The following is a 25,524-nucleotide window of genomic DNA, read 5'->3' as shown; positions in this document are numbered from 1 at the left end:
AAATATGCCCACAAAACTACTTTAAGTACAAAAAATAAACTGGACTAATAACAAAAGTGCAAATAATGAAATTAAAGGAGAGATGAAACGCTTGATTTTTATTTCCAAATACAGAGTTTAGAATGTGGCCTAACTTACAAAGGTACGAAAATGAATCTCAGCTTTCTTCTTGGGTTGTAAAAATGATTTTAAACTACAGTTTTCCTAAGGCCCCAGTGGGCAGTCCAGAAACTAAGTAGCCTGCTGTGGTGACATCAGTGGTGATAACTGTTGAACCAACTTTGCTTTGGGACAGAGGAGCCTGAATTGGGGTTGCTAAGCTGGTCCCGTGTTCACAGTAGGTTAGATGCCGTCATTTCCAAATACTCCTGATCATCGATGGAATTAAAATATGCATAAGGTAGAGGACTTATCTAGAGATATGAAATATAACGTTTTTGTCTCTCCAATTTTTTTAGCATATATTTCTTCATTTTATGTAACAAAGCTTTTCACAGGTTTGGATGAAGTCAACTGACATGGTGACAGCAAAATGTGTGGTGTTTTGAATCAGGATGTCTCTCTTTCTGTTTCATCTATGACTCATTTTCTCAGAGATTTTCCATCCTTTGGTTTAAGTACATTTATCTACTTACTCATTTATGTATTTGATTGGTGTCTTATGCTGTACTCCAGAATATAAAGAGCATTTACAACACAGAAGTAAACACACAGAGCTAACATTGTCCATACGCATGGAGGCTAAAATACTGTACCGAACAAACTTGCCTGCACCAACACTAATAGAAGGAGTCCCAGACAGACTCAAAAGCTGATAGAAGGAGTCCTTAACAGACTCCAAAGCTCACACATGGAGCCTAAAACTGATTACAGAGCTCACAGAAGGAGTCCCAGACAGACTCGAAAGCTGATAGAAGGAGTCCTTGACAGACTCCAAAGCTCACACATGGAGCCTAAAACTGATTACAGAGCTCACAGAATGAGTAAAAGGAGATAAATACAGACAAAAGAGCTGAAAGGAGCCCAAGAGACCAAGGTGTCTACACCAGAAGTTGTATTTGTATAGTTGTCTAGATTTGTTAGTGGTATCACAGCGCAAAAACTTACATTCAGCTGCACCCGAGACTGAAATTAAGTTTAGACTTATAATTTCAACACAAAAATATTCTGAAACGAGAGATAGGGCTCATACGGCAGTGTTACAATGGTTTTCACAATTTTATGTGAATGTAAAACGAGATGAATTAACACAAGGACAGAAACGTCACACAATTAGCAAAACAGGAGCACAAAAAAAATAAACCTGATGACGTAAGCAACTGCGTAATTGTCTTTACGAAACTTACATACGTGTAGTTTCAGGATAACCGATATTTGTCCTCATCCATTTAACCATTCAGCTCACTTGTAACAAGTTTAGTCCCCAGGAAGCATGGGCCAATTAATACCCTTCTTCTAGCAATGCTGAGACTTCCCTTGTCCATACAAGCAAGAAACTGTTTGACAAGTGAAAACACCAATACGACGACAACTTGCTTACAACTGTTGTAACCTACATGCACTAGTAGCCTATAGGCATTGTTTATTATGTGATTCAGCAATTGCCTATGAAGGTCTCTTACCTTAAGTTGAGCTGTAAAGGCATTTCCTTTGCCTTTTTTGCGTTGTCCTTTTGGTGACATTTTATTAGCAAGGTTAGCAGCTTTGCCAGCACCAGCGAACCCTTTTTTCTCCTCTCGATCCTTCTTTTCCATCTTTTTCAGTTCTTTCTCCATTTTCTTTGCTTCTTTTTCATTTTCAGGAGAACTGCCTGTAATATCAAGAAAATAACCCATAAATTTGGTACCACTGAATATGATGTTTACTAAGTGGTTTTAAATTTCATTGTTATCCCAAAATCTTAACTGATGCAGATTTACAGAACTATATAAGGATACATGAAACGTTTTGGTTTTATTTCTTAATATACAGATTATAATGTGTAATAACATATAAGAGTACAAACAAACTTTTCAACTTTCACCCTAAGGGGTAAAAATGGCTCCCACGTACAGTTTTCTTAAGGCCCCAGCAGTCAGTCCTGAAATCAAGCAGCTTGCAACGGTGATGTCAATGAGGATCCCTGTTTCAAAAGAACTCTGTTGGGGAGAGACTGAACAGGTCTGGCCGAAAGGGGGCAGGGACGTGGAGAACAGATCAAATGGGAGCGGGTGTAGGGGCGTGGAGGGGGCAATAAGCTGGCCCAAAGAAGCCATGCAGTATATGTACATTTCACCATGCCCACACTGTAGCCACATAGTTCACTGGGACTCGTGGCACTTCGGGGGTGTTCACTGTAATTTCTGAAAAAATCTGACCGTTGACGAAAAATATGCATAACATAGAGGGCTAATCAACAGGTATAAAAATACCCTCCAAATGAAATTTTTTAAACAAAAGTTCCACGGCATAATTTTCTTCACTTGGCATAGAAAGATCATCTCTATTTTAGAGTTCCTTATCATGTACCCTTTAAACAATAACCTGTGCATATTAACAAAGTAACATGCACTGTGTCTCGTAAGTTTTATGCCCACTTGGAAATGCCATAAGGATATTGTGATGTACTATTGGTGGATACAATTACCAAAAATCTATTCAAGATTTGGACTTATCGTTATCTGTGAACACTATTTCTCAAAAAAGTATATAAGTTAAAGCTTCCAAATTTGGTATATACATTCTCTTCATTGTAGACAAGATCAGATTAAACTTTGAACATAACATTTACAATGATTGTTTTCCCCCCCTTTCCTTTTTCATTTTTACACATTTTGGTCATTTTCTGTACAACTGTACAAAAACAGGGTAATACATGCATGTGTTTACAAAGTTATTTGTCTAACATGTTTTTTTTCTTTCAAAGACACCAAGAACTAATAACGAAATGCTATAACTTTCTATCTAACCACAAATATAGGCCTACCTATGCACACAAGAAGATTTTTTCTTAAATTCGTAGCCTACATCACAATATACACCCAAACAACTTGGAAGTCAGTTGTAAGAATAATGAAATCATCCCTACCCCCAGAGGTAGGTCCCCCAGTGCCATTGGGTATTGTCCCGTAGGGTGTGGAGTCAGGTGGATGGGTGCCACCTCCAGGCTCACCCTGGGCCTCCACTGGTTTGTTGTCCAAATCCAGAGGGTCACCTGACTGCTCTTCTCTGTTCTTCTCATGTTCCTGCAGGAGACATAATTACCCGTCACAACAACAGCAACATCACAATACAGCCTGGAGACCGGCATGATGATCTAGGTAACCAATTAGGACATGTGCAGGAATTGTTTTGTTTTTTTCCCCCATCTTAGAGACAGTGTCCAACAAACACTACTTTGTTTGAAATATGAAATAATGATTATTTATACACAGATGCCTGATGTTATTCAAAAGTCTTGGGAGTGCGTCATCAGCAGAATTGGTTATGCTTGCAGTGTATTTAGAGCTGAGCTTATCTCCCTTCCCCCCCCCCCAATAAACTTCTATTGTTCAAGACAAAATCTGCAATTCTAGAAATCACATTGAAATGTATTACATATTTGGCGTCATTACTTTTCTCTTGTTAATCGTAGTAATTTGTAATTCTGTTAACAATTATTCCTTAGACACACAGGTAGGTTTCATATTTAAGGGATTCTCGACATCTATCAAGCATGGCTCCACGTATTACAAATGTTTATATCTGATATTAATATCTCAGCCGCACCACCCAAATTAACCACATGCTTCGTGTGCCATCTTCCCGATCATGCTTACATGCTTCACCCTTATCTTATAGCTTATGAACTCCTAAAAATGCTTCTTCATGCATGCCATTTACAGCAAAGATGTTTTCCTTGCATTTTTAATGGAACATACAATGATTTCGAAAATAACTACAACAATTAAGCCTTTATTATATTTATTGTTTCGCGAATTCATGTAAGAACAAATATTTGGAAAAGAACAACATACGTACATCTTGCTCAATAATTAAAGCAAGCCTTAATTTTTAAGCATTATAAGCATACATGTACACTTGATAAATTATAAACTGTTTAATCGCAAAACAGTTAGTGCTCCATAATCAATGCATATATTTTAAAATATTTTCTTCTGTATGAATTTCAATTCGTCAGTTCATTAGTGTTAACCAGTAAGCCATTCCATCTAACAAGTTTAGTGCATCTTTAAAACTAATAATGCTTATTTTATCCCTGACACAAACATGCATTTACTTCAAATGTTTTTTAACCAACACCTGACCACCTCATACAACTGACTGCCTCGTTTAGTGCTGGTGTCTGCCAACACCTGTGTTACTGCAGTAATGATTTCTCACTGATTCAAATACCTTTGCATTTGACTGAACATTGGGTTCCGTGTAAAAATAATATATTTTCTTAAAAAAGCCCTTGGTCTTTTCAGTTGAGTCTTTTGTATCAGATGAATCTTCCATACCATCCTCATCCTGCCAAGAAGTCATTTCACAAAATAACAAAAATTCTGTATGTACGAACAATTTTATGACTTTCACTCTTGCATGAAATTCGGACCTAAATTTTATCTGTAATATCATGAAACCATGGCACAGCTTAAACAGAAAAGAAACTCAAAATCAAGCACATCAATGCCAGATAAACAGAGCCTCAATCAATCACAATAAAAGGGTCTCTAGTTTCAGAAGCAACAGTTGAGAAGAAATTCTACTGAAGGACAAATACAATGTGGTAATTTTTTTCTTATCAAACAGCACTTCCTTCTGTGGTATGTCATATATACTGTTATTATTGTTATTTGTGCATATCATCGACTTACACTTTAAAAATATTCTGATCTTGTTGTATTCAGCAACAATAAGCCAAATTTGATAACCCATCACTCTTATACATAATAACCTTCATGTAAGCTTACACAAATTCATCAATACTACAGTCCTTGCCCCATTGTTGCATATATACAGTACACAAGTAAGTCTTTACTATATTTCCGTTTTATTATTTTTTTTTGAATACCTATTGTATTAGTTTCATTCTTGTCATCTTTTATTTTAGTTAGTCTAGTTTTGTGTATTGTGTGAGAGATCAGTAATATATTTGGTGACTTCTATAATCCTTGAAAAATGTATGTGTAGTTGTTCTTTATTTGTTATAAGTTCACATATCACCAGATCAGGGAGTTTCTCTGTAATTGGCATCACAGTGGAACAAGGACATAAGAGGAGGAATGGCCTTCATTGGATATCGTATTTCCTACTTTTTTTAAAAAATTACACGCTTAGACACAGACCTACAGTTATCTTTGCTGGTTGAAAACGATAACATGAAGGACACATACCCCCAAACCCAACTGTCCATGTAGCTTTCTTCATAGTTATACTGAATTACCAGTAGTATAAGTTATTGTTTTCAGGGGCAGACTCCACAAAGCCATTTTTGACTTAAAGGAGAAGAATATTTCAGTTCGTATATTTCCGGTAGAAAAAACCTTCTTCCTTAAAGGTAGCAAGCAGTACATTTCGTTTTCCAGGAAATAGGAATGTTGGATGTAGGATCCGAGCTTACATGAACAAGCCGGCAGTTTTAATTACTCTCATTGGCTGAGAGACAACACACCCCCAAAATTAACTACAGGGTGTTAAAGATGAAGGACATGATGGACTCAGCGATTTATGCCAGCTTTATGTGTATGGCGAGGAAAAATCGCAAAATTATGCATTAGGCACCACTAGATAGAAAAAAATATGCTCTTTTCAGCTTATAATGTAATTTTTAAAAATTTTCTTCTCCTTTAAGTCAGAAATGGCTCTGTGGAATTGACCCCTGGTGCAAAGTAAGCAAAATATAACGATTACTGAATATAAAGTTCTAAAATAAAGAAAAAACTTTGGGATTGACTAGTGAAAGACTAGTTTACTAGGAGTTTTAATCATAATATCTCAACTGATAACCAATTAAGAACTGACATATAGGCACTGACATACATGTGTATTATTTATATCCATTATTGGAAATAGTTCATCACCACTTTCAATACATTCAAAACTTAGACAGATCCAAAAACAACTCTGCCCATATCTACACGTGTATATTAAGGAAGAACATTTGAAGCAACCATGTCACTGAAATGTTTGTATGTGTATCAGTAGTTTTATAACATACATACATGTATATGAACACAAATGAAGTTAAAATATTAAAGAAATTTCCAAAGACACAATAGGGATGGAGAAATAGAGAATCTGTGAAAAATAGAGGATTAAATTTTATCCGAGTTGTGCAGAAAAAAAAGTATGTGATAAAATGAACACTCTGAAAGAAAATGAAGAAAACAGCATTTATACCTGGCTCCCTTAATTCACAAAAATTTTGACACCTCAACGCAGACATTATTGACACAAAACGGAGTGGCAAGCAAATATTTAACAAAAAACAGAGAACAGGTCTGTTTTGAGCATAAATGCTACGCTTTGAAATGCCAACCAATTTACTGAAGATATTTTAGTAATGAAGTGTAAACAAATATGTACTGCCACTGGGTTCAATATAAAATATACATCACTTTAAAACGAAGCATTGGGAGAAATCAAGATTATCAGTAATGATAATGACAGTAATAATAATAATAATAATAATGATGATAATAAAGCAGAAAAAAGTGAGTAGTAAAAAATAAGAAAAACAAATTCCCGTGTGTTTTACCTGCAGGTGTCCCGATTCTTTGTCCTGTGCAGAAATAAACAACGGGGTCATGTGACTACTGTACTACAAAAGCTGACCAAACAAAACATCTATGACACTAGGGCAGTGACTACACATATCTCACTGAAAGACACATGCTGCGAACAAAGCACACATGGTTTGGCATCTTTTATCATTATTTGCATATAAATGAAGTTATGCGCAGTTGTTGTGCATTTATATACTTTGTAACATAAGAATGGTCAAAAGGTAGGCAAGGGTCTGCCGAAAGGCAGACAGTTTAAAACTGTCACGGCTCTTTGAGAAGGTTAAATCCTGTTGTTGATTGGCAATGTCCTGATTGGATTATCAGTATAAATTATCAGATTGAAATACGCAGCGGTATGTATGTGCAGAACAATTCACATGTTAGATAAATGCAAACACATAGCGATTTATCCCTAAATTCATGCTACAGCTTTGAGCAATCAGCTCAGTTGTTTTTGTGTGTATTTTTTTAAGAGTCCATGAAAAGTTTTCAAGTGTCTCAAAGATTCCCATAAATTCACAAAATTTTACAGTGCACATATACAGAGTCTTCGCTGTTTCTGAAATATGAGGCTTCCATGGAATACAGAATTTTGAAGGCTCAAGTACTATATTAAATGAGAAAGTAAGACTACAGAAGACTGTGGCATGCTGTAATGATGTAGCAGTGCATGCAACAGAGGGCAACAAAAGTTGCTACAGATGGCTATTTGTGTGTGCAAGTCTAAGCCATGCAACTTACAGCATACTGAAGTCTGCTGCACTGCAAATACTCACGATAACACAATACTGTACGACTGTGAAAAGTTCTCTCAAGTTTTTTTACTAAGACTTGTTCGGCAACACAAAAGGGAAATGACAGGGTTTGTACTACAAATCATGAACCTGATGAAGTCTACAGGTTGATGGTCACTATTATGTCTACTGAATTAACGAACAATAGTGTACATGTACCTATCAGGTGATTAGTTCTATCAAAACACTCCACTGATTCATACTCCAAAATGATTTCTCTTATTTTCTTATTTGTAAGAGAAACTCCTACTTTTGAAGTAAAAATAAAAACTTTACACACCTGTCTTTTCTGTTCCTTTTTTTTTACTTTTAAAAGAGCTTGAGAAACAGAAAATGACAAGAAATGAAAATTGTAACCATAATTTAAATGATTTTTTTTCTTAAACATTGCCGAAATATGATTTTCTTTTTTAAACAGTTTTTTGGGAATTTAAGAAAACGTGAGAATTAACTGCCTTATCACTCACTGTGGGCAGTACAGGTGTTAACATCAACACATCAGTATTCTTGACATAAGAAAAAAACATGATCAAACAACTTTGTGGCATAGCTAAGCAAAGAACCTGTAGCTAACGTTCACGCACAAACAAAGCCAGCAAAGCCTCATGTTTTACTTTAACAAATATAAGCACACAGTGTTTCAAGAACTAATCACCCAAAGATACATCAAAGCTTGCCAAAATAAAGCACAAATCAATATCAACGAAGATTATGACAGCTAGCCGTACACGTCGGCAAAACAACAGCTCATAAATACACAAATAAAACAAGACAAGGTTCTAGTTACTTCAATTAGGGTTTCTATGGAGGCAAAGTACTTGCTCCACCAATCTAAGGCATCCATGTCCATCTCTGCCTCGGTGTCAACCCCATCCTTCTTCTTACGTCGCTTGTTAGACTCAGTTTTCAGCTGTTTTGCAGTCATCTGCAAGAACAAATAAAAAACGGTAGACTTTGATGAGAAACTAGTGCAGTGGACACTGAAAAGACTAGGTGTACTTACTCATGCAAACTGTTTGGCTGAATAATTTTGTTCAGCTCTAACCAATGCAAAAACAAAAACCTTTTTTCAATCTTGCTGTGTCAAACTACATCCTTCCAACCCAATCCTGTGTGCCCTACTGCCCTACTGTCTGACGGTGTTTTATGCCCTACTCAAGAATATTTCACTTATACAATGGCAGGCAGCATTTTGGTGGGAGGAAACCAGGCAGAGCTCAGGGGAAACCCACAGCAATCCACGGGTTGTTGGCAGACCTTCCCACATACAGCATGAGCTGCACCTGAACTCAGACATCCTGACACATTGTGCCGCGCTAGCACGGTTTGACAGATGTAAGACCAGTAGAGCATGACTTACTGTGTCGATTGTGACCACTGGGTCTCTATTAATGAGAGGCCTACGTTCATCCATAGTTATCGCCACATCTTCAGCCCTTACAGAGGCTTGGCCCACCTGTCTTGGACCTCCGTCAATAGCTCGTCCTGTAACAGAACAAGATTTCATCCGATCAAGAAACAAAAGCTTCATCTGTAGGGGAGCACACTATCATCAATAAGACCATGACCAAATATTCAAAATGTTCTACACCATAACAAAACGAAGGTTTCTATAAAGAATAGGTGATCTTAAGTGTTCTTCAATACAGTGTAGCTTCGCCACGGAGAGCCGCTTTGGGGACAGGTTCCCGAATACGTTATATGCTGCCACGCTTTGTAACAAAATGACCTTGGGATCAAGTACATAGGCCTACAGTCTATCTTACAGGTCAGGACAATGAATGAAGTTGTATCGATTTGTCAAATGCTTTCTTACTGTTAGTTTACTATAGACGCATGACATTTTTTGCTACCTAAGGATTCAAGCATTTCAGCCCCGTCCTACGAGTCCTATCCCGCGAAGCCTCGTATCACATAATCACGGGCCTAAGCTGATCTACAGAACTGGGCGCATGTTAAACATTTCCACAAGCTGAATACACGTAACACAGTTTCATCCACTTTATTTTTAAATAAACACAGCTATAACATATTTGGTAACCAATTCCTCCATGTCGGCCTGTATCAGAAGTAACTCATAGAACTCACTGGCCTCACATTTAAAATGGTGGACTGCAGACGACTAGCTATCAACCGGATCACATGACCACGTTATAACTACTGAACATACAAAATAATAATGTTCACCATTTTCATGTATGTCCTGCTAAATCAATGTATTAAATGAAGGAAAGAGGAAAAAAAATTAAGAAACTATTCTCAAAGGTTTGTGCGAGTTCATCTCAACTCTCACACGTCAACATGCTGGTGACCCAAATCTCACTCCCTGCCATTTCACACCTTGCTTTAGAGCCATTCAATAATCTGACTGAAGTTATCAGCATTTACTGGAACGGTGCAAATGTTTAATCCCTTTACGAGGTATGCCTGTCACAGTGAGTAAAATAGGTTCTGCATTGCTGATGAAGCCACACGTAGTAATGTTGTAAAACCAACGTCACACATGCGTTTGGAATCAAACTCACTTGCAAGGCAATGTAACCAGTTACAACCTCTTCCATCATTTATAGAAAATCCGTTTCTTTTTGCTTATTTGATGATGTCGCTTTATTTACATATATTTCATGGTGAAAAATCCTAATTTGTTTAGCTGTTCTCACATGAAGGTACATCACAAATCTTTGGGGGACAAGATTTGGGTCACGTTATATCCGAATGCGCGCTATATCGAGGCGTCTTATAACGAGGCTACCCAGTATGCAATTCTGCAGACTTGACAATCTAAGCTGAAGATCTTGGAGAGGGCAGAGGGTAACTCCTAACAACAGGTGAGTGTGATGCAGACAATTCAGTAAGGTTTAGTAGCATTGTAAGAGTGAAACTCGCGATTGGTAACTTCATATTTCCAGCTGGTTGCCATAGTTTAAATTAGAAGTACTTCAACACATAACAGGCTATACAAACCAAAATTTCAAATCTGTGTGCTAACCCTTAAGACTTTTATTGTGATCACATTTTTGATGCTGCCTATTTCTGGTGAGTTGCTAAAATCCACAGAAATTTGATCAGAACAGCCCCTGATTAAATATGAACCTAGCTCACCTCAATATTGGCCTGCATACACAATATTATCTTTATATGACACCTTATCCTCCTTAATATGCTGATTAAACCATTTTTTAACTTTAACTGATTTGGTGGCAGCATTAAAAAAAAAACATTTGTAGAATGAACATATTACACTCTGAGAATATTGGTATCTTGTCTGATTGAGCAGTTCGCAAAACTGAACAATGTTTAAGTCATGTGATACGTGACCACTAAACCAAAATAAAGTAGCATGATTGACATACACTGGTATCATTTTCTAATAAAATCAACAAGAGAGGTCAAAGTTATTATACTGTCACACCTATGATGGTTTATGGTAAGGATTACAGAGCAATGACTTCATATGTTATGCATTGATGAAAAGCCACAGTGGGGAGTTTGTGACAAAAGGTTTGATATGCATATCCCGAACAGCATTTAGTAATCTATATACTATGGGTGGTAACTGCAACCCTGTGAATGGCCGAGGAAATATGGAGCTATGAGGAAAAACACTTCCTTGATCTTTAATACACAAATTACTAGCGATGATTGGCTATCTGTGCACTACGGGTGGCAACTGCAACCTTATGATTGGCCAAAAACTTTAGCCAATCTGGACACCACCACTGACAACACCTGATCCCTCTCTCGCAATACCTCTCCTTACTTTGTACAGGTGAGCTAAAAAACAATCAATGATGACAGCAAATTTGGTATCAGAGTCTTCATTACCTGGGAAGAGTTTATTTAATGCAGCTTTGGCACTTTTAGTGGTGGGAATGTAGACGAATCTCTGTAGAGAGTTGATGACATGTGTTCCAACCAGAACAAATCGGCCAAAATTCCGACAATCATGACATCGAATGGTGATAGGTGGGCAGTACAACTCATTCTCAGGGAGTTCCTAGGAACAGAATACACAGGATAAACAATGAAATAAAAATATTTCCAAATAAAGCCAAATTGAAGCATTTTCATCTAATTTCTTAGCCATGTGGATCAAGGGGGATAACTCACTCTGTGCTCACTAAGGGGAGATAGCCTTCTTCAGAACAGTTGTACAATAATAAAACCACAATAATAAAACCACTTTCGAAAGTTGTAGTCAGTTTTCACAGTTATTCTGCACTTTATTGCCATTAACTTTGTGTGAAAAGGTCTTACAATCTTACAGTATATCACACTGGTGAACAAATCAGTGATGGCCCCTGCATTTTTTTAAAAACTTAAGCCAAGTATTAGCTTTGCTTGATGTACCAATATGTGTTAAGTATAAATATGATGATTTTTTAAGTGACTAAAGACTAGTATATTGTTACAAAAACTTTCAATAATCAGCCTCCTAAGCTACTGTTTACTTACCACATCAAAAAACTTGACAGGGATGAAGAAGTTTGGATTTTTCTTATAGTTGGTGATGATGACAGACTGTAGAACTTGCCCTGCACATTCGATTTCCACTCTAGGCTGATCAACTGACGTTAGCTGCACCCGCTTCAAGTCCCGTACACCCCAGAATAACACCTGACAAATACATAACAACCACATCATCAAACCCACAGTAATACTTCATGCAAAGACTAAAAGATATTATCAAACACAAAGATCAAATTACACAACTTCACTTGGACTCATCGCTCATGGTTACCACACGTATTTTGATTAATCTGTTAGCACATTTGACCACATTAATTTTAACAACAAATTTATTTTAACTTAACCAAAACAATTTGAATAATTTTGCCTTTAGGATTCCTTATCACCTTCCAGTAAACTTGCTCTAAGAATATGAAGCGATGAAGAAAGAATCACTTGATCACAAGAAACCAGATAGCTAAAAAGAAAAAGAAACAAAAAAAAAAATACAAATTCAAAGCACATCAAATATCTCAAGACATATTCGTGATAAGCTAGGGATGTAATCACCCAGCCACACCTGACTCAGGTGTTACACTATCTTACCTCAATTCTGTGTTTACTAAGGATTGGTCGGATCCCTTTGGGTACGGGCATCACGGGCCCTCTGTCTTGTCCTATATCTGGGATCTCCATGGGAGGTAAATCTTCCCCGGACAAATCCCCAAACGGTGCCAGCTACAGCAAAAAATGTGTATTTTCTAAAATACATGAACAGGCGCACAAGGATACTGTAGGAGTAGATTAACACAAATAGACGGCTGCTTCTTTAATATATCCTGAGTTATACAAACATGTACATCATACTGTGTGTTTGCTGACTGCTGGTGTTGTACTTGAACAGAGATGCAAGTAACTTTTGATGAAATGTAAATTATAAAAATTAATATTAACGCTATCGTTTTAAAAAGCTTCTACCCACCACCGTCAGCCATTAATGGTGTAGTGGATGTCTCAGTTAACTTGAATGATTGCTCCTGTTTTGAGAGCACATATTTCACTATTAAAGGTGTGTAATTTGGAGACTTTTGTCCAACTTGAAACCAAATTTTGCATTATGGAAATGACCTGGTAATTGGAAGATCACATACTTTAACAGTATGGTCAGGATTTCATGGATTTTAATCTAGTCCAAATTACCATGCAAATATAAGACAAAGAAATGTTACACTCATATCAGCGGTCAACAAACACAGTTTACATGTATACACAGTTTGTATGGCACATGTATCATTTCATTAAGCTGCAAAATCCATTACATATCAGAAACAAAGACATGCAATCTTTCATGCGCTGTTATATCCAGACACTAACTACCAGTATTTTTTTTTTTTTTCCAAATCAATACAAAATACTAATTCTGTTATCATGAATTCAAATTAAAATACACTAGTTGTTGAAGTTTTAATTTGATTATTACAGATGTAGGTGCATTAGTAAGTCAAAAAAATAAAACTGCTCTAGTTTTATAGCCTTGATACTACAATATGATTTTAACACAGACATGTGTGGACATGATTTATTGTGCCAGGTGAGAAAGCTGTTCAAACCAGTGCTGTGTTTGTGTCTGGAGTGAAAACCTAGGACGATATAGTGATCTACTGGGTGCACAAGCAGAGAGTAACTTCTTACATATAATAATGGTTTTGTCTATTAAACTATAAACATGAGAGAAACACAGCTTTGTGCCATCATTCTCAATATTGAGGCATTTGTTGTCATGCTGTTGTATACGCAGAGTTGTCGGGGCTTGGAGTGATTTGATGTGGAGCATTCCTGGGCAGTCAGTGAGGATTGGAGGACTGAGGATTGGAGGATTGAGAAGGGACACATCCCCCCCCTCCCCCCGCCATGCTCCTAAAAAACGCCTGGTGTCCAAAGACAGTAGACAACACTTGGTAGTGAATAAAAGGGGTGAACGGGTGGTAACACACAATCTACAGGGCATTATGTCTACCATATCAGAGCTGCAAACTGGGTTGTTTTTGAATTCAGCGTGTTGTCTTGCTCTTTCCAGTGGCCAAGGCGAGGATAAGATAAGCGAGTGGAATTGTGAGAGGGTAGTGAGAGGCTGCAGCCCACAGATACAATGTACACACAGACAGTACCAAGAGCTTCTTCTTCCTTATATGGGGTGGGGTTCGGAAAGCAATCCGTAATTCTCGTTCATCAAAAGGAAACTGAGAGAACGACAATAAAGGGTTAGATCTGTCCCATTTAAAAGACGACAGACAGACTGATGCTAAGGCTTTAATGTTAGAATTACAGCTTCCACCCAGTGGTTAAAGATGAAAACACAAACAAAAACAGTGCAGCTAAAAGACAGGACAGGACAGTACAGTACAGTAAAGACAATTGGATGGACAATTCAGGGACAAACAGGCAAGCTAATGGACATGTAAACAGACAGATGGACAGAAATACCTTAAAAAAAACATCTTAATTCATCATCAAAATAATGCATCTGGAAAGCATCTAATCAACACACAATTCGCAACTCTGAGTTTCAAATACTGTCAAAACTGTGAGAAGAGTTGATCCCAGATAACAAATGCCAGATACATGTATGTAACAATGCAATTTGAACATGCAGATGTCCAAGCAAAAGCATTTATATCAAAATGGTAATAGCTTCTCTTCGCCTGTACTATTCACGCCACTTAACACTGCGACCTGGAGCATGATTTGTTCCAAAATAAAGACAGTTTGATTGGTCAGCTTACAGTCAGTCAGTTACCATGGAAGTTCACTATCTAGTTTCTGAAAAGTATGCATCTAGTAGAAAATAAACAGAGCACCCTCAAAACCTTGTGGTTTTACCAAGGCTTTTTGCACGTCTCCCTGTTAGTTTTTCAGAGGAAAATTAATTCTTAAGGCATCCTTTGAAAGTGTGAGACATTTTCTTATGGTTTTATTTCATAAATCATCACTCTCCATGAGTAGGCAGTTTGAGTGAGTGAGTGAGTGAGTGAGTGCTTGGGGTTTAACGTCATACTAAAAAATCCTAAGGAATCCTTAGGATGTATGTAATGTGCCTCCTTGTTGCAGGACGGATTTTCAATGCCCTTTTATCTAGTGCTGCTTCACTAAGACAACTTACCGAAGGCAAGTAAGCTGCCCCGCCCGAGCCATTATATTGATATGGGTCAACCAGTAGTTGCACTATCCCCTTCATGCTGAATGCCAAACGAGGGAACAGTTTATAACTGAGACTGAAACTCCTTTCAGTCACCACAGAGTACCTTGCTGGTCACAACTGATTCAATTTAAGAACCTTGATAAGAAGCTAATCGTTCAGCACTGTACAGATATATATATGTCAAGACCCAAAACATAAGCACTTCAACACAAATACAAGGAAGGTTACAGTACACAATGCTGTAAAGTACAAATGATCACACTACATCACATGTACCAATGACTGGGCTGTTTTAACTTAAAACAAAACATTTGCAATAGAAAATAAATCTCCAGGTACCAGGTTTGATTGTTCAACTCTAGCAGGCTTTCAGTTTTCACAAGTTAAACACAGAATTCTGACATTTTTCCACATTTAACTGTGACAGGATTGGTAAGGTTTGTCAGAATCCAGAAGGTATCAGTGACGTCACAGCATTACTGTGGACTTGAAATAATTCGTTTCAAGTTCCATTTGTTGGATGCATTCATAGCTCTAAATGAAAATGCATTTTGATTGATGAAATATAGCAATCTTTGTGTGTAGAGTGCCAAAAAAGCTGGAGTGACGTCACTGGTCCCAATATGGGAAAAAGCCACAGTAGAACCTAAAGTTTGAAATGCATTTTACTAGGTCAGAAAATATTCTAAAAAAATAAATCAAATTATTTTCCCAGACAATATTTAATGGTCTTCCATGTGACATGTACTTCATGCTAGTGTATTCTTTGCCTTTAAAGCACTGGAGGTATAATTAGTGCATTTTTACATGGATGGGGACATACAATAGAAAATATTATTCATAATCGACGACTTTTCACTTTTTGAAATATTTAGCTTAGAGGACTTTTTTCAGGTAAACTTACGGTCACGTTTGTCAGTAACCTTCAATACTGCACACCCAAAAATGCACTGATTTGCCCTTGCGATGTAAAAAATAAAACGGATGATGTCATGATAGAAAAGGAACCAGTTTCGTAACATCGAACAGATGTTAAACCTGCCCCAAAACGAACATCTGGATGTGGATATCTTGGCTAAATACTTCCTCCGGTGAATGTGGGCACTACAGCCAGGTGCACCCACATGTAATCAATAATGCACACCCACACACACACGTTACACCTTGCATCTTGTGCTTGTGAATTTATGCACCTGTGCACCTTACAAGCACACCATCTCACCTGTAACAGTTCAAAGCAGGCCAGCAGCTCCCCAGCCTTGTCCTGCCCCCTGTAGATGTCCCACCATTCCAAGCGGGGTGGGAATTTGGGAGAGGTGTATTTCTCATTGCTCATCTTCACCACTGGTTTTGTTAAGGCTCGTCCGATGAACTCTGATTTTCCCTGAAAAAAAAAAGCATGTTACTATTTGCATGCCATTATCAAATCTGGAACTTCATTCTGACTCTCTTCAGGCACTTAGAAAACACACTCCTTGTCTAAAAAACTAAGTCAATCGAGTTGCTTTATCAGAAAGATGTACAAAATACACATTACCAAGTGTATAAAAAGCTTACTGCTCACATAAGGAATCTAAACATCAAGAGTAGAAAGTACATGTAGCTAATGCTTACAGGAAAGAATAACTAAATAAAAGTCTTGTACCTTTTCTTCTGAGTTTTTGTACCTTTTCGTCTTTTTCAGAACTAGTTTAGAAGAGCATGATTTATTTATTTGATCGGTGTTTTACGCCGTACTCAAGAATACTTCACGTATAAGTTGGCAGTCAGCATTACGGTGGGAGCACATTGGGCAGAGCCCGGAGGAAACCCACGACCAGCCATACATTGCTGGCAGACTTACGGCCGTTGAAGGACGCCAGCATGAGCTGGACTTGCACTCACAGTGACTAGAGAAGCTTGATCACACAGTTTTGTGAAGGTTTTCCTGACCCATGGCCAATACTCGTCACATATCTACCACAGACATAATTCTGGATCACACCTTAGATTTGGTAGCAAGGATACCAAACAGCTAGGCTGTATAAGACACATGGATGCAAAACTTGTCAGAATTCCATAGTAATGGAGTACTGAAATGATGAATTTTTTTAATTTAGGGTAATTAATATATACAGACCATAAGTGATGAAACACCTACCTTGTGTCACTGTACATTGTATGCATGTATATACATTAACTTCAGGTTACATGTTGTACTTTTTTGAGATGCCAACCCTAACATTCTGGTTAACTCTGATTCTAATACACAATACATTAAGTCAGGGATTTGGTAATTTATGATATTTTATATGCACACCCTCATGTTACTGTGCTGTACCATGCGCGCAAACCCTGAGCTCAATAAATCCAGTGCTTTTTGAGATACCACCGCTAACATTTTGTTTAATATTGACTTTAATAAACAATACACACCCAATCAACGATGGAACATCCCCCTTGTGGCATTGTGCTCTACATGTGTTCAAACCTGGATCTCAATACCTGCAGTACTATTTAAGATACCACCCACAGCACTTGGTTTAACATTGATTTCCCTGTTGTTGGGCGCTGTTGCTCAGGGTGCATCATAAGCTAAACCTGTACAAAGTTATCTCTTGCATCTGCATCATTACGCTTACAAAATCCCCTGCTCACCACTTTGTCCTGGTCAAACAGCTCCACAATGATGGTGGGTGGGTCGTCCAGTATTTCCTCCATCACTCCATACATGATGACTTCCTTCATGATGAGCAGTTCATCCCAGGTGGGACTCAACGTCTCATCAATAACCTGGGTACTAAGGCTCTGGTCGCAAAAACAGACCCGGGCAAAGGGGTCAGAGAGTCCTGAGGCATCAGAGCCTACAATACTTCTGGCCTGGTACATGTGAGCCCTCAGCTGGAACGTCTGCTTCTCTAAGAAAGAAAAGAGCAAAGAGTCAGTGTGCAGATATGGCAACATTCTGAAAACTATTTCACTTATGCGACAGCGGCCAGCATTATGGTATGAGAAAACCGGGCAGCGGTGTGGGGAAGGGAATGCGGGGAACGGAATGGGGAGCCCATGGCCATCCACAACTTGTTGGCAGTTATGGCTCACTGTGAACCCTAAGAGTCGTAGATCAGGTATATGGGTGGAGGAAGCCTGTAAGAGCTAAACCTTCCCTTGTAAATAACCAACCATTTCTTACACATAGCTGAAGAGCAAGCATTAGTACACCCTACATTACCTCAAATTTCGCCCTCAAAAGTGCATTTTTAGAGGAAAACAAATGTCACAAAAGGTTACATTTGGTGCTGAAACTTACAATTTTCCATTAGAATATTAACCCATGTTTCAAGAAAACCCCCAAACACATTTCTAAAATTAATAGAACTCTCAGAATACCAAAAAATGCGCAAATTAATCATGGACGAGATTTCTGGTCATTCAGCTAATTACAGCAGTGAACTGGTCACTTACATGTGATGAGCAATACTTTATAGTCTGCATGTCACGATCAGCAAGTAAAGTCAGTTTTGTCAGGATCCATTTTGACTAAGTTCATATATAAATAGAAATGTCGCCTATTGAAGTGACTTGTCTGCTAGCCACCTGCAGATGGTCGTGGGTTTCCCTAGGGCTCTGCCCGGTTTCCACCCACCATAACGTTGGTCGCCGTCATATCAGTGAAATATTCTTGAGTATGGTCTAAAACACCAATCAAATACATAAATTAATAACTACTGATGTGACTGTATGCACCAATCAATGTGAAGTGAAAGTAGATAGACTGGGTATGACATAAAGAAAGCATGGAACAATTCTCTCTATGTACTTCTGATACCATACTAAAAATTTCCCATGGATGAGAGTTTGTGGAAATAATCCTGACTGCACGCTTACCTATGTAGGTGATGGTCAGCGGTGGGAATGCATTGGGTTTACTGGCATTCAGAATATCCGCATTCTCTTCATATCCCTTGGGTAGGCCACTTAGGAAGTCCTTTTTGTGTTTGATCAAGCCCAGCCAGAGGTAGACCTGCAGTTTAGCCTGAATTGACCATCCAGACTGGCCACTGGCTTTCTTACCAGGTAACTGAGAGTGGGAATAAAAAAATTTTAAAAACTATGAGGTGTAAAAAACAAAAAAACAAAACAAAAACAGCACTTAAATAAAACTACTGAAGACAATGTCAATTTAATGATTGAGGTCACTTTTTCACCTGTGGTACAGCATATGTTTGAAAACTTCCAAAGAAAAAAAATCCAAATAAAAGAATAATATCTCATTATGAAAACCCAGGTGAATTTCACTTGATGGCTAGCACTCAGTATTAGAGGTTCATTTCATGCAGCCAGTTTTTGACTCAAATGAGAAACTTGATTTTAAAGCCTGCTTTCAAACCCTAAGGGAGAACAATGAGAGCATCTGACAAATGCAATGCTAGGATAAATCTACAACTTCAGCTTCTTGGAAAGTAAATTATGCAACACAGTGTTACATCAAAAATTGCTCCTGTGGAATTGGTCAGAGAGAAGTTATAGCAATGGATCACTTACCCTAATTCCTTCACCTTTTCGCATATGAAAGAGCAACTTTCATTGCAATTTATGCACATTTATAATTTAATTTTGGAGACAAAACAACGTTGGTTAGATTAGCCAATTTCAGGGCTTCACAAAAATTATAAATAAGTCTGCACAGAATAATGCCTTCAGAATATCCTTGAATAAACACCATGCAAACGTGTGAAAAGGTTGAAGAATTACAGTAGACTGTTTATTCAATGTTTTCAATAACCCAAAATGGAGCCAACTTTTTCCACCACTGGACCAACTTCACACTTTCCCCTCAAGGAATCACAAGCATTCTTCTGAGTTAACATCCTAAACTTTGAACTCTACAAAAATATATGTTTCACCTTGAGGAGGAGCGTGATGACCTTGCCACAGTTTTTTCCCTTCTCCTCATCAACCACCGAGTAAATGATATCCTTGGCCAGAATCCTCTGGTAGGCGATCCTCTTCTGACCAAACACCATCCAGATGAAGATGTCGGGCAGGGCATGCTGCGGCTGTAGAAGGCAAATGTCATTCACAGTTAATAACTTCTGTTTGTTTGGGGTTTAATGTACTTTTGCGACTAGTTTTTTGGCAATATCATAACAGTGTCCTTTTAGAAGGCTGGATCCAATGCCAGGACTTATTTCTAATGCTGCCTCACCATGCCAAAGACACCATACACAACCCAGTCACAGATTACTGACATCGGCCCAACCAGTATATGGCCTGTTCCTCTTAGGCTGGGAGCACCACGCAAAACAGTGCCAAGATTGCCAATGTTAGGATGAGAGCACCAAGCAAAACAGTGCCAAGATTGCCAATGTTAGGCTGAGAGCACCAAGCAAAACAGTGCCAAGATTGCCAATGTTAGGCTGAGAGCACCAAGCAAAACAGTGCCAAGATTGCCAATGTTAGGCTGAGAGCACCAAGCAAAACAGTGCCAAGATTGCCAATGTTAGGCTGAGAGCACCAAGCAACACAGTGCCAAGATTGCCAATGTCACTAGTCAGAGTTATACATCAATTATCAGATAATCATACTTATATACAAATACATGTGTTTTGTTAACAGCGCCTAGCTTTTGAAGAAATTGAAAGAATAAAAGCATCACAAGAACTGGATCAGCAATTGTAAAACATTTGTTTCAGCAAAAGATTCCATGTAAACCTTAAACATAGCAATGTATCACCCTGCTTACATCAACACTTATCAAAGTTTATTTTGAAAAATCTATCAGAGCTGCTCTCTTCACTCAAAACACTCAAAACACTGACCTCCACTGCAAGATTGCGTAGTTTCTGTAGGTAATTATTTGCTGCCTTCAGTTTCTCCTTTATGTTGCTTTTGGTGACAGTGGCTTTCATAGTCCTGGCTAATGTTGACAGGTGATCCTGTGGAAAATGCAAAAAACATAAGGCAAGGATTACCTATGTTATAATTATACCTAGTTTTCCATTGTCACTTTGTTACCAAATTTTAGCACAAACTTGAGCTCATCTTCTATCTAGGGTCTTCAACTACTTTAATTGCTTCCAACACAATTTAACTTAACTAAAATGCCTGTCATAATTTCATCAGTCTCATTATTCCTACAACAGCAGGAATCTAAATATTTATTGACATCTATTTATTTGATTGTTGTTTTATGCCATACTCAAGAATATTTCACTCATACAACGGCAGCCTGTATTATGATGTTGAAACCCATGACTATGCGCAGCTTGCTGGCAGACCTTCCCACTTGTGGTCAGAGAGGAAGCCAGCATGAGTTGGGCTTGAACTCACATGTGACCATATTGGTGACACATTCCTGGGTCACTGCACTGCACTGGCTCACAACACATTCTAACCCGACTAAAATGCTCATCATAAAGCCATGTTTGACAACCTCACAAAGTTTCAATATTCCTATAAAAGTCATGAGGGCTATAAATAATATCTAAATGACATCTAGATTTGTAGCAAATGAGATTGTGCCAATTATATTGATAGATCAAAGCAGATCATTTCCCCCAGCTGCACTATGATAAGGTAGTGTTTCTGTTTTTTATCATCAGATACACAGATATTGCTGTTTATTTATTGTGTTTATTTGACTGCTGGTTAACACCACACTAAACAATTTATTGCCTGTACAATAGTGGTGGAGGGTGGAGGTGCCTTGGATAAACCATCTGTTCAAAGATGAACTTTCACACATATGACATGAAGATAAGCACACCATATCACTGATGGAAGGCAATTGGTCATCCATGGTGGTCTTCAATTCCACACATCATCCTCCGCATCACTGACAGCTAATTGTCACCAAACGTCCAGCTTACCATTTCTCTGACCAGCAGTAGATGTCTCTTCTTATCCAGGACAGTTTTGCCAGACGCTGCCCCACCCCCCGTGCCCTTTACCAGGGAGACAAACTTGGAACAGGCAGCCCCCAGCTCCTCAAACAGGCCCCTCAGTCGCTTCTCTGGGAAGGGGCGTTCTTGCTGAAGCATCTCATTCACATCCTCTATGGAGTCTTCCTGCAAATAGAAATGGTAACAGAATCATTAGTTCTAAGGTCAAAATGTGGATTTAGGTAAAAAAGAAATAACAAATACAGACAACAACAAAAAAGCCCACCCAGAAAAGAACCAAAGCTTTTAAGCAAGTTAATCTTCAGTGGATAGGTTAGCTCCAAAGAAATAATAACAGATACAAGCCATATATAATATATGTGTCTTAATGATAGCTAACATATCAATAGAAAAGTTTCTCAAAATTTCTCAGCCAATTTTTTTATAAACCCTTTTATAAACTGTAACAACTTCAGTTCTGACCTGCTCAGACTGCATCACTAACAAACCTATGGAAAATCAAGAATAAAATCCACTAAAACTAAAAAAAAAAAAAAAAAAAACACAAACAAAATGTTTTTTTTAAATATTAAAAATATGTATACAGTTGTTATTATGACTGAATATGCCTTGGCCAACAAACTCACACGCCGTCATATCGATGCCGCAAACGTTCACCCACCGACAGGCGCACATTACGGCTAATTATTTCAAAGCAAATTCACACAATCTTTAACTGGAATATCATTAAAACAGTTTCATATTTGTACCAGTTTTTCTGCGATCTTTTCGAGGATGTTGGTATTGGTCATCCTGCGTCTATGGTCCTCGAAGAGCTCGTTGATGTAGACGCAGGGTTTGTCCTCTTGGTATGGCATGTGGTAGTAGATGAGATCCCGTGTGACAGGCCTGGCCGGTGGGGTCACACTGTGCCATTTGGGCACACGGGGAGTCTCCACCTCCTCTTCATCCTCAGACTCAGTCTCCTGTTCAGATCCCTCGCTGCTGCTCCCATCATCCTTGTGCTTCCTTGGGTGATAACCGTCTAGAACGTTGCCAGCATTGCCTGCAGGAGAGAAATGAAGGAATGAATGAATGACTATGACTTAATCTAAGCAATACTGCAGCTAGATCATGGTGATCCAGGAGAGGTTAAATCCATCATAAATAAGCTAAGGTCACAGGTCAGCAAATAAACGATGTATACTATCCTCACCTTGAAAATGGATCCTCCAAATATTTACAGTCTATCACAGTGATTAGAAAGCCATGAAATGATAACATACTCACCTATACTCATCAAGTGAAATAGCTTCTTCCTGTATCTGTAGTATCACAGTGTTCACACATTACCATACTCACCTATACTCATCAAGTGAAATAGCTTCTTCATGCATCTGTAGTATCACAGTGTTCACACATTACCATACTCACCTATACTCATCAAGTGAAATAGCTTCTTCCTGTATCTGTAGTATCACAGTGTTCACACATTACCATACTCACCTATACTCATCAAGTGAAATAGCTTCTTCCTGTATCTGTAGTATCACAGTGTTCACACATTACCATACTCACCTATACTCATCAAGTGAAATAGCTTCTTCCTGTATCTGTAGTATCACAGTGTTCACACATTATCATACTCACCTGTACATACAGCTCAAAGTGAACTAGCATCCATACCTACAGTCTATCACAGTCAGTATCAAAGCAAGCCCGTACTCACCTATATACTCAACTCAAAGTGAACTAGCATCTTCCCATACTGATGCCTATGGTCCATTGCAGTCAGTATCAATGCAAGCCCATACTGTACTTACCTATACTAATCTCAAAGTGAACTGGGCTTTCCCCATATCTGCTGCCTAACACGCTATGAATCAACACATTTTACTGTACTTACCTATACTCATCTCAAAGTGAATTGGCCTTTCCCCATATCTGCAGCCTAACACGCTATGAATCAACACATTTTACTGTACTTACCTATACTCATCTCAAAGTGAATTGGCCTTTCTCCATATCTGCTGCCTAACACGCTATGAATCAACACATTTTACTGTACTTACCTATACTCATCTCAAAGTGAATTGGCCTTTCCCCATATCTGCAGCCTAACACGCTATGAATCAACACATTTTACTGTACTTACCTATACTCATCTCAAAGTGAATTGGCCTTTCCCCATATCTGCTGCCTAACACGCTATGAATCAACACATTTTACTGTACTTACCTATACTCATCTCAAAGTGAATTGGCCTTTCCCCATATCTTCGGTCAATCATACACGCCTCCAGTATTGTCCCAAACAGAAAGTATTCTTCTTTTCTACCAGCGGCATTCTTACATAGAAAAAAGCAAGCAAAAACTTAAACAAAGAAACCTCAACAAGGTCACATTTTGTTTTAGGCAATAAGTAGATTTTCAGGTGATAAGGAGAGATTTTTAACCTAAAAGCACAAGACTTAAATGCTTCAACAAAGACTTCAAATTTGCATGCAGTGAATGAGGGTTTCTTGGTAACTATAATGTGACTTCAAGAGATGTTCCCCCATGTCTTTTGATATGAGAGGCTGACACTACAGATTTCACATCCTCTTTTTAACAAGATTTACTGCTATTCATTCTTTAAAATTACACAGATTTACAACAAAGTACAACACAGCTGACAAGCAAAATTGACTAAATTTATGATTTATTGATTTGGCTGTTTTTATATTTAAGTTGTAGGGCAATGGTCAAGTTAAAAGGTAAGGGTATAAGGCTGGTATGAAGAGGAAAATATTTTACCGCTTCTTCAGGCACTTCACAAATCAAATGAATTACCAGGTACTTATTTTAAACAACAAAAATTCTTTAATAACAAAAAAAAACACAGACTTTTTTTCTCTTTACCTCAGAGATTGGTAAAGCGGACTCCACCTCCACAGCTGCTGGCCACGATTCCACATTTTCCAGAATTTCTGTTTTGACAGCTATGAGTAGTCTGCCCCTATATGAGACGCCCTCGCCAAGTCCGTCATTCAGGTGGGTGTGCTCATTCATGAGGCTGAAGTTTCGGGGTGATCCATATAAGTTCACCCAACAAGGGCCAAATGTTGGTAAAAACCCTGCAAACCAGGTATTACAAATATAACTTGTTTTACAGTTGATGTAAATCACAATGCCTAATAACTGTAATTGTTAGTCATTGTGTTGAGGCAAGAGTTGAGCGAACAAACTCAAATTCAAGAGAGTTGAGGCAACAAACTTAAATTAAAAGAGATGAGGCAACAAACTCAAATTCCTGAGTTGAGGAAACAAACTTAAATTCAAAAGAGTTGAGGCAACAAACTCAAGTTCAAAAGATTTGAGGCAACAAACTCAAATTCCTGAGTTGAGGAAACAAACTCACATTCAAAAGAGTTGAGGGAACAAACTCAAATTCTAAAGAAATATAATCACCTGGAAAAATGTTCAACTGTC

The 25,524-nt window shown here is 38.1% G+C and overlaps 1 protein-coding gene across 1 annotated transcript in view; it reads right to left on the bottom strand.

Annotated features, from left to right (window-relative positions):
* Window positions 1–25,524, bottom strand: part of LOC135469799 (otoferlin-like) — a 78,548-nt gene that overhangs the window by 50,270 nt on the left and 2,754 nt on the right. Inside the window, exons 4-21 of the mRNA XM_064748402.1 lie at window positions 24,955–25,169; window positions 24,293–24,401; window positions 22,825–23,120; window positions 22,043–22,240; window positions 20,993–21,109; window positions 20,078–20,230; window positions 19,059–19,251; window positions 17,829–18,088; window positions 16,414–16,575; window positions 12,599–12,730; window positions 11,999–12,160; window positions 11,369–11,540; window positions 8,904–9,028; window positions 8,331–8,468; window positions 6,722–6,745; window positions 3,068–3,224; window positions 1,623–1,810; window positions 1,108–1,125 (exon numbers count right to left, since the gene is read on the bottom strand). Of these exons, the coding sequence (XP_064604472.1) occupies window positions 1,108–1,125; window positions 1,623–1,810; window positions 3,068–3,224; window positions 6,722–6,745; window positions 8,331–8,468; window positions 8,904–9,028; window positions 11,369–11,540; window positions 11,999–12,160; window positions 12,599–12,730; window positions 16,414–16,575; window positions 17,829–18,088; window positions 19,059–19,251; window positions 20,078–20,230; window positions 20,993–21,109; window positions 22,043–22,240; window positions 22,825–23,120; window positions 24,293–24,401; window positions 24,955–25,169 (2,819 nt within the window). The remainder of the gene's footprint in view (window positions 1–1,107; window positions 1,126–1,622; window positions 1,811–3,067; window positions 3,225–6,721; window positions 6,746–8,330; window positions 8,469–8,903; window positions 9,029–11,368; window positions 11,541–11,998; window positions 12,161–12,598; window positions 12,731–16,413; window positions 16,576–17,828; window positions 18,089–19,058; window positions 19,252–20,077; window positions 20,231–20,992; window positions 21,110–22,042; window positions 22,241–22,824; window positions 23,121–24,292; window positions 24,402–24,954; window positions 25,170–25,524) is intronic.

Source organism: Liolophura sinensis, chromosome 7 (assembly GCF_032854445.1).
Source record: "Liolophura sinensis isolate JHLJ2023 chromosome 7, CUHK_Ljap_v2, whole genome shotgun sequence".
Taxonomy (NCBI): Eukaryota; Metazoa; Mollusca; class Polyplacophora; order Chitonida; family Chitonidae; genus Liolophura; species Liolophura sinensis.
The sequence above is the reverse complement of the archived record's forward strand: the minus strand, read 5'-3'. Positions and strand labels throughout refer to the sequence as shown.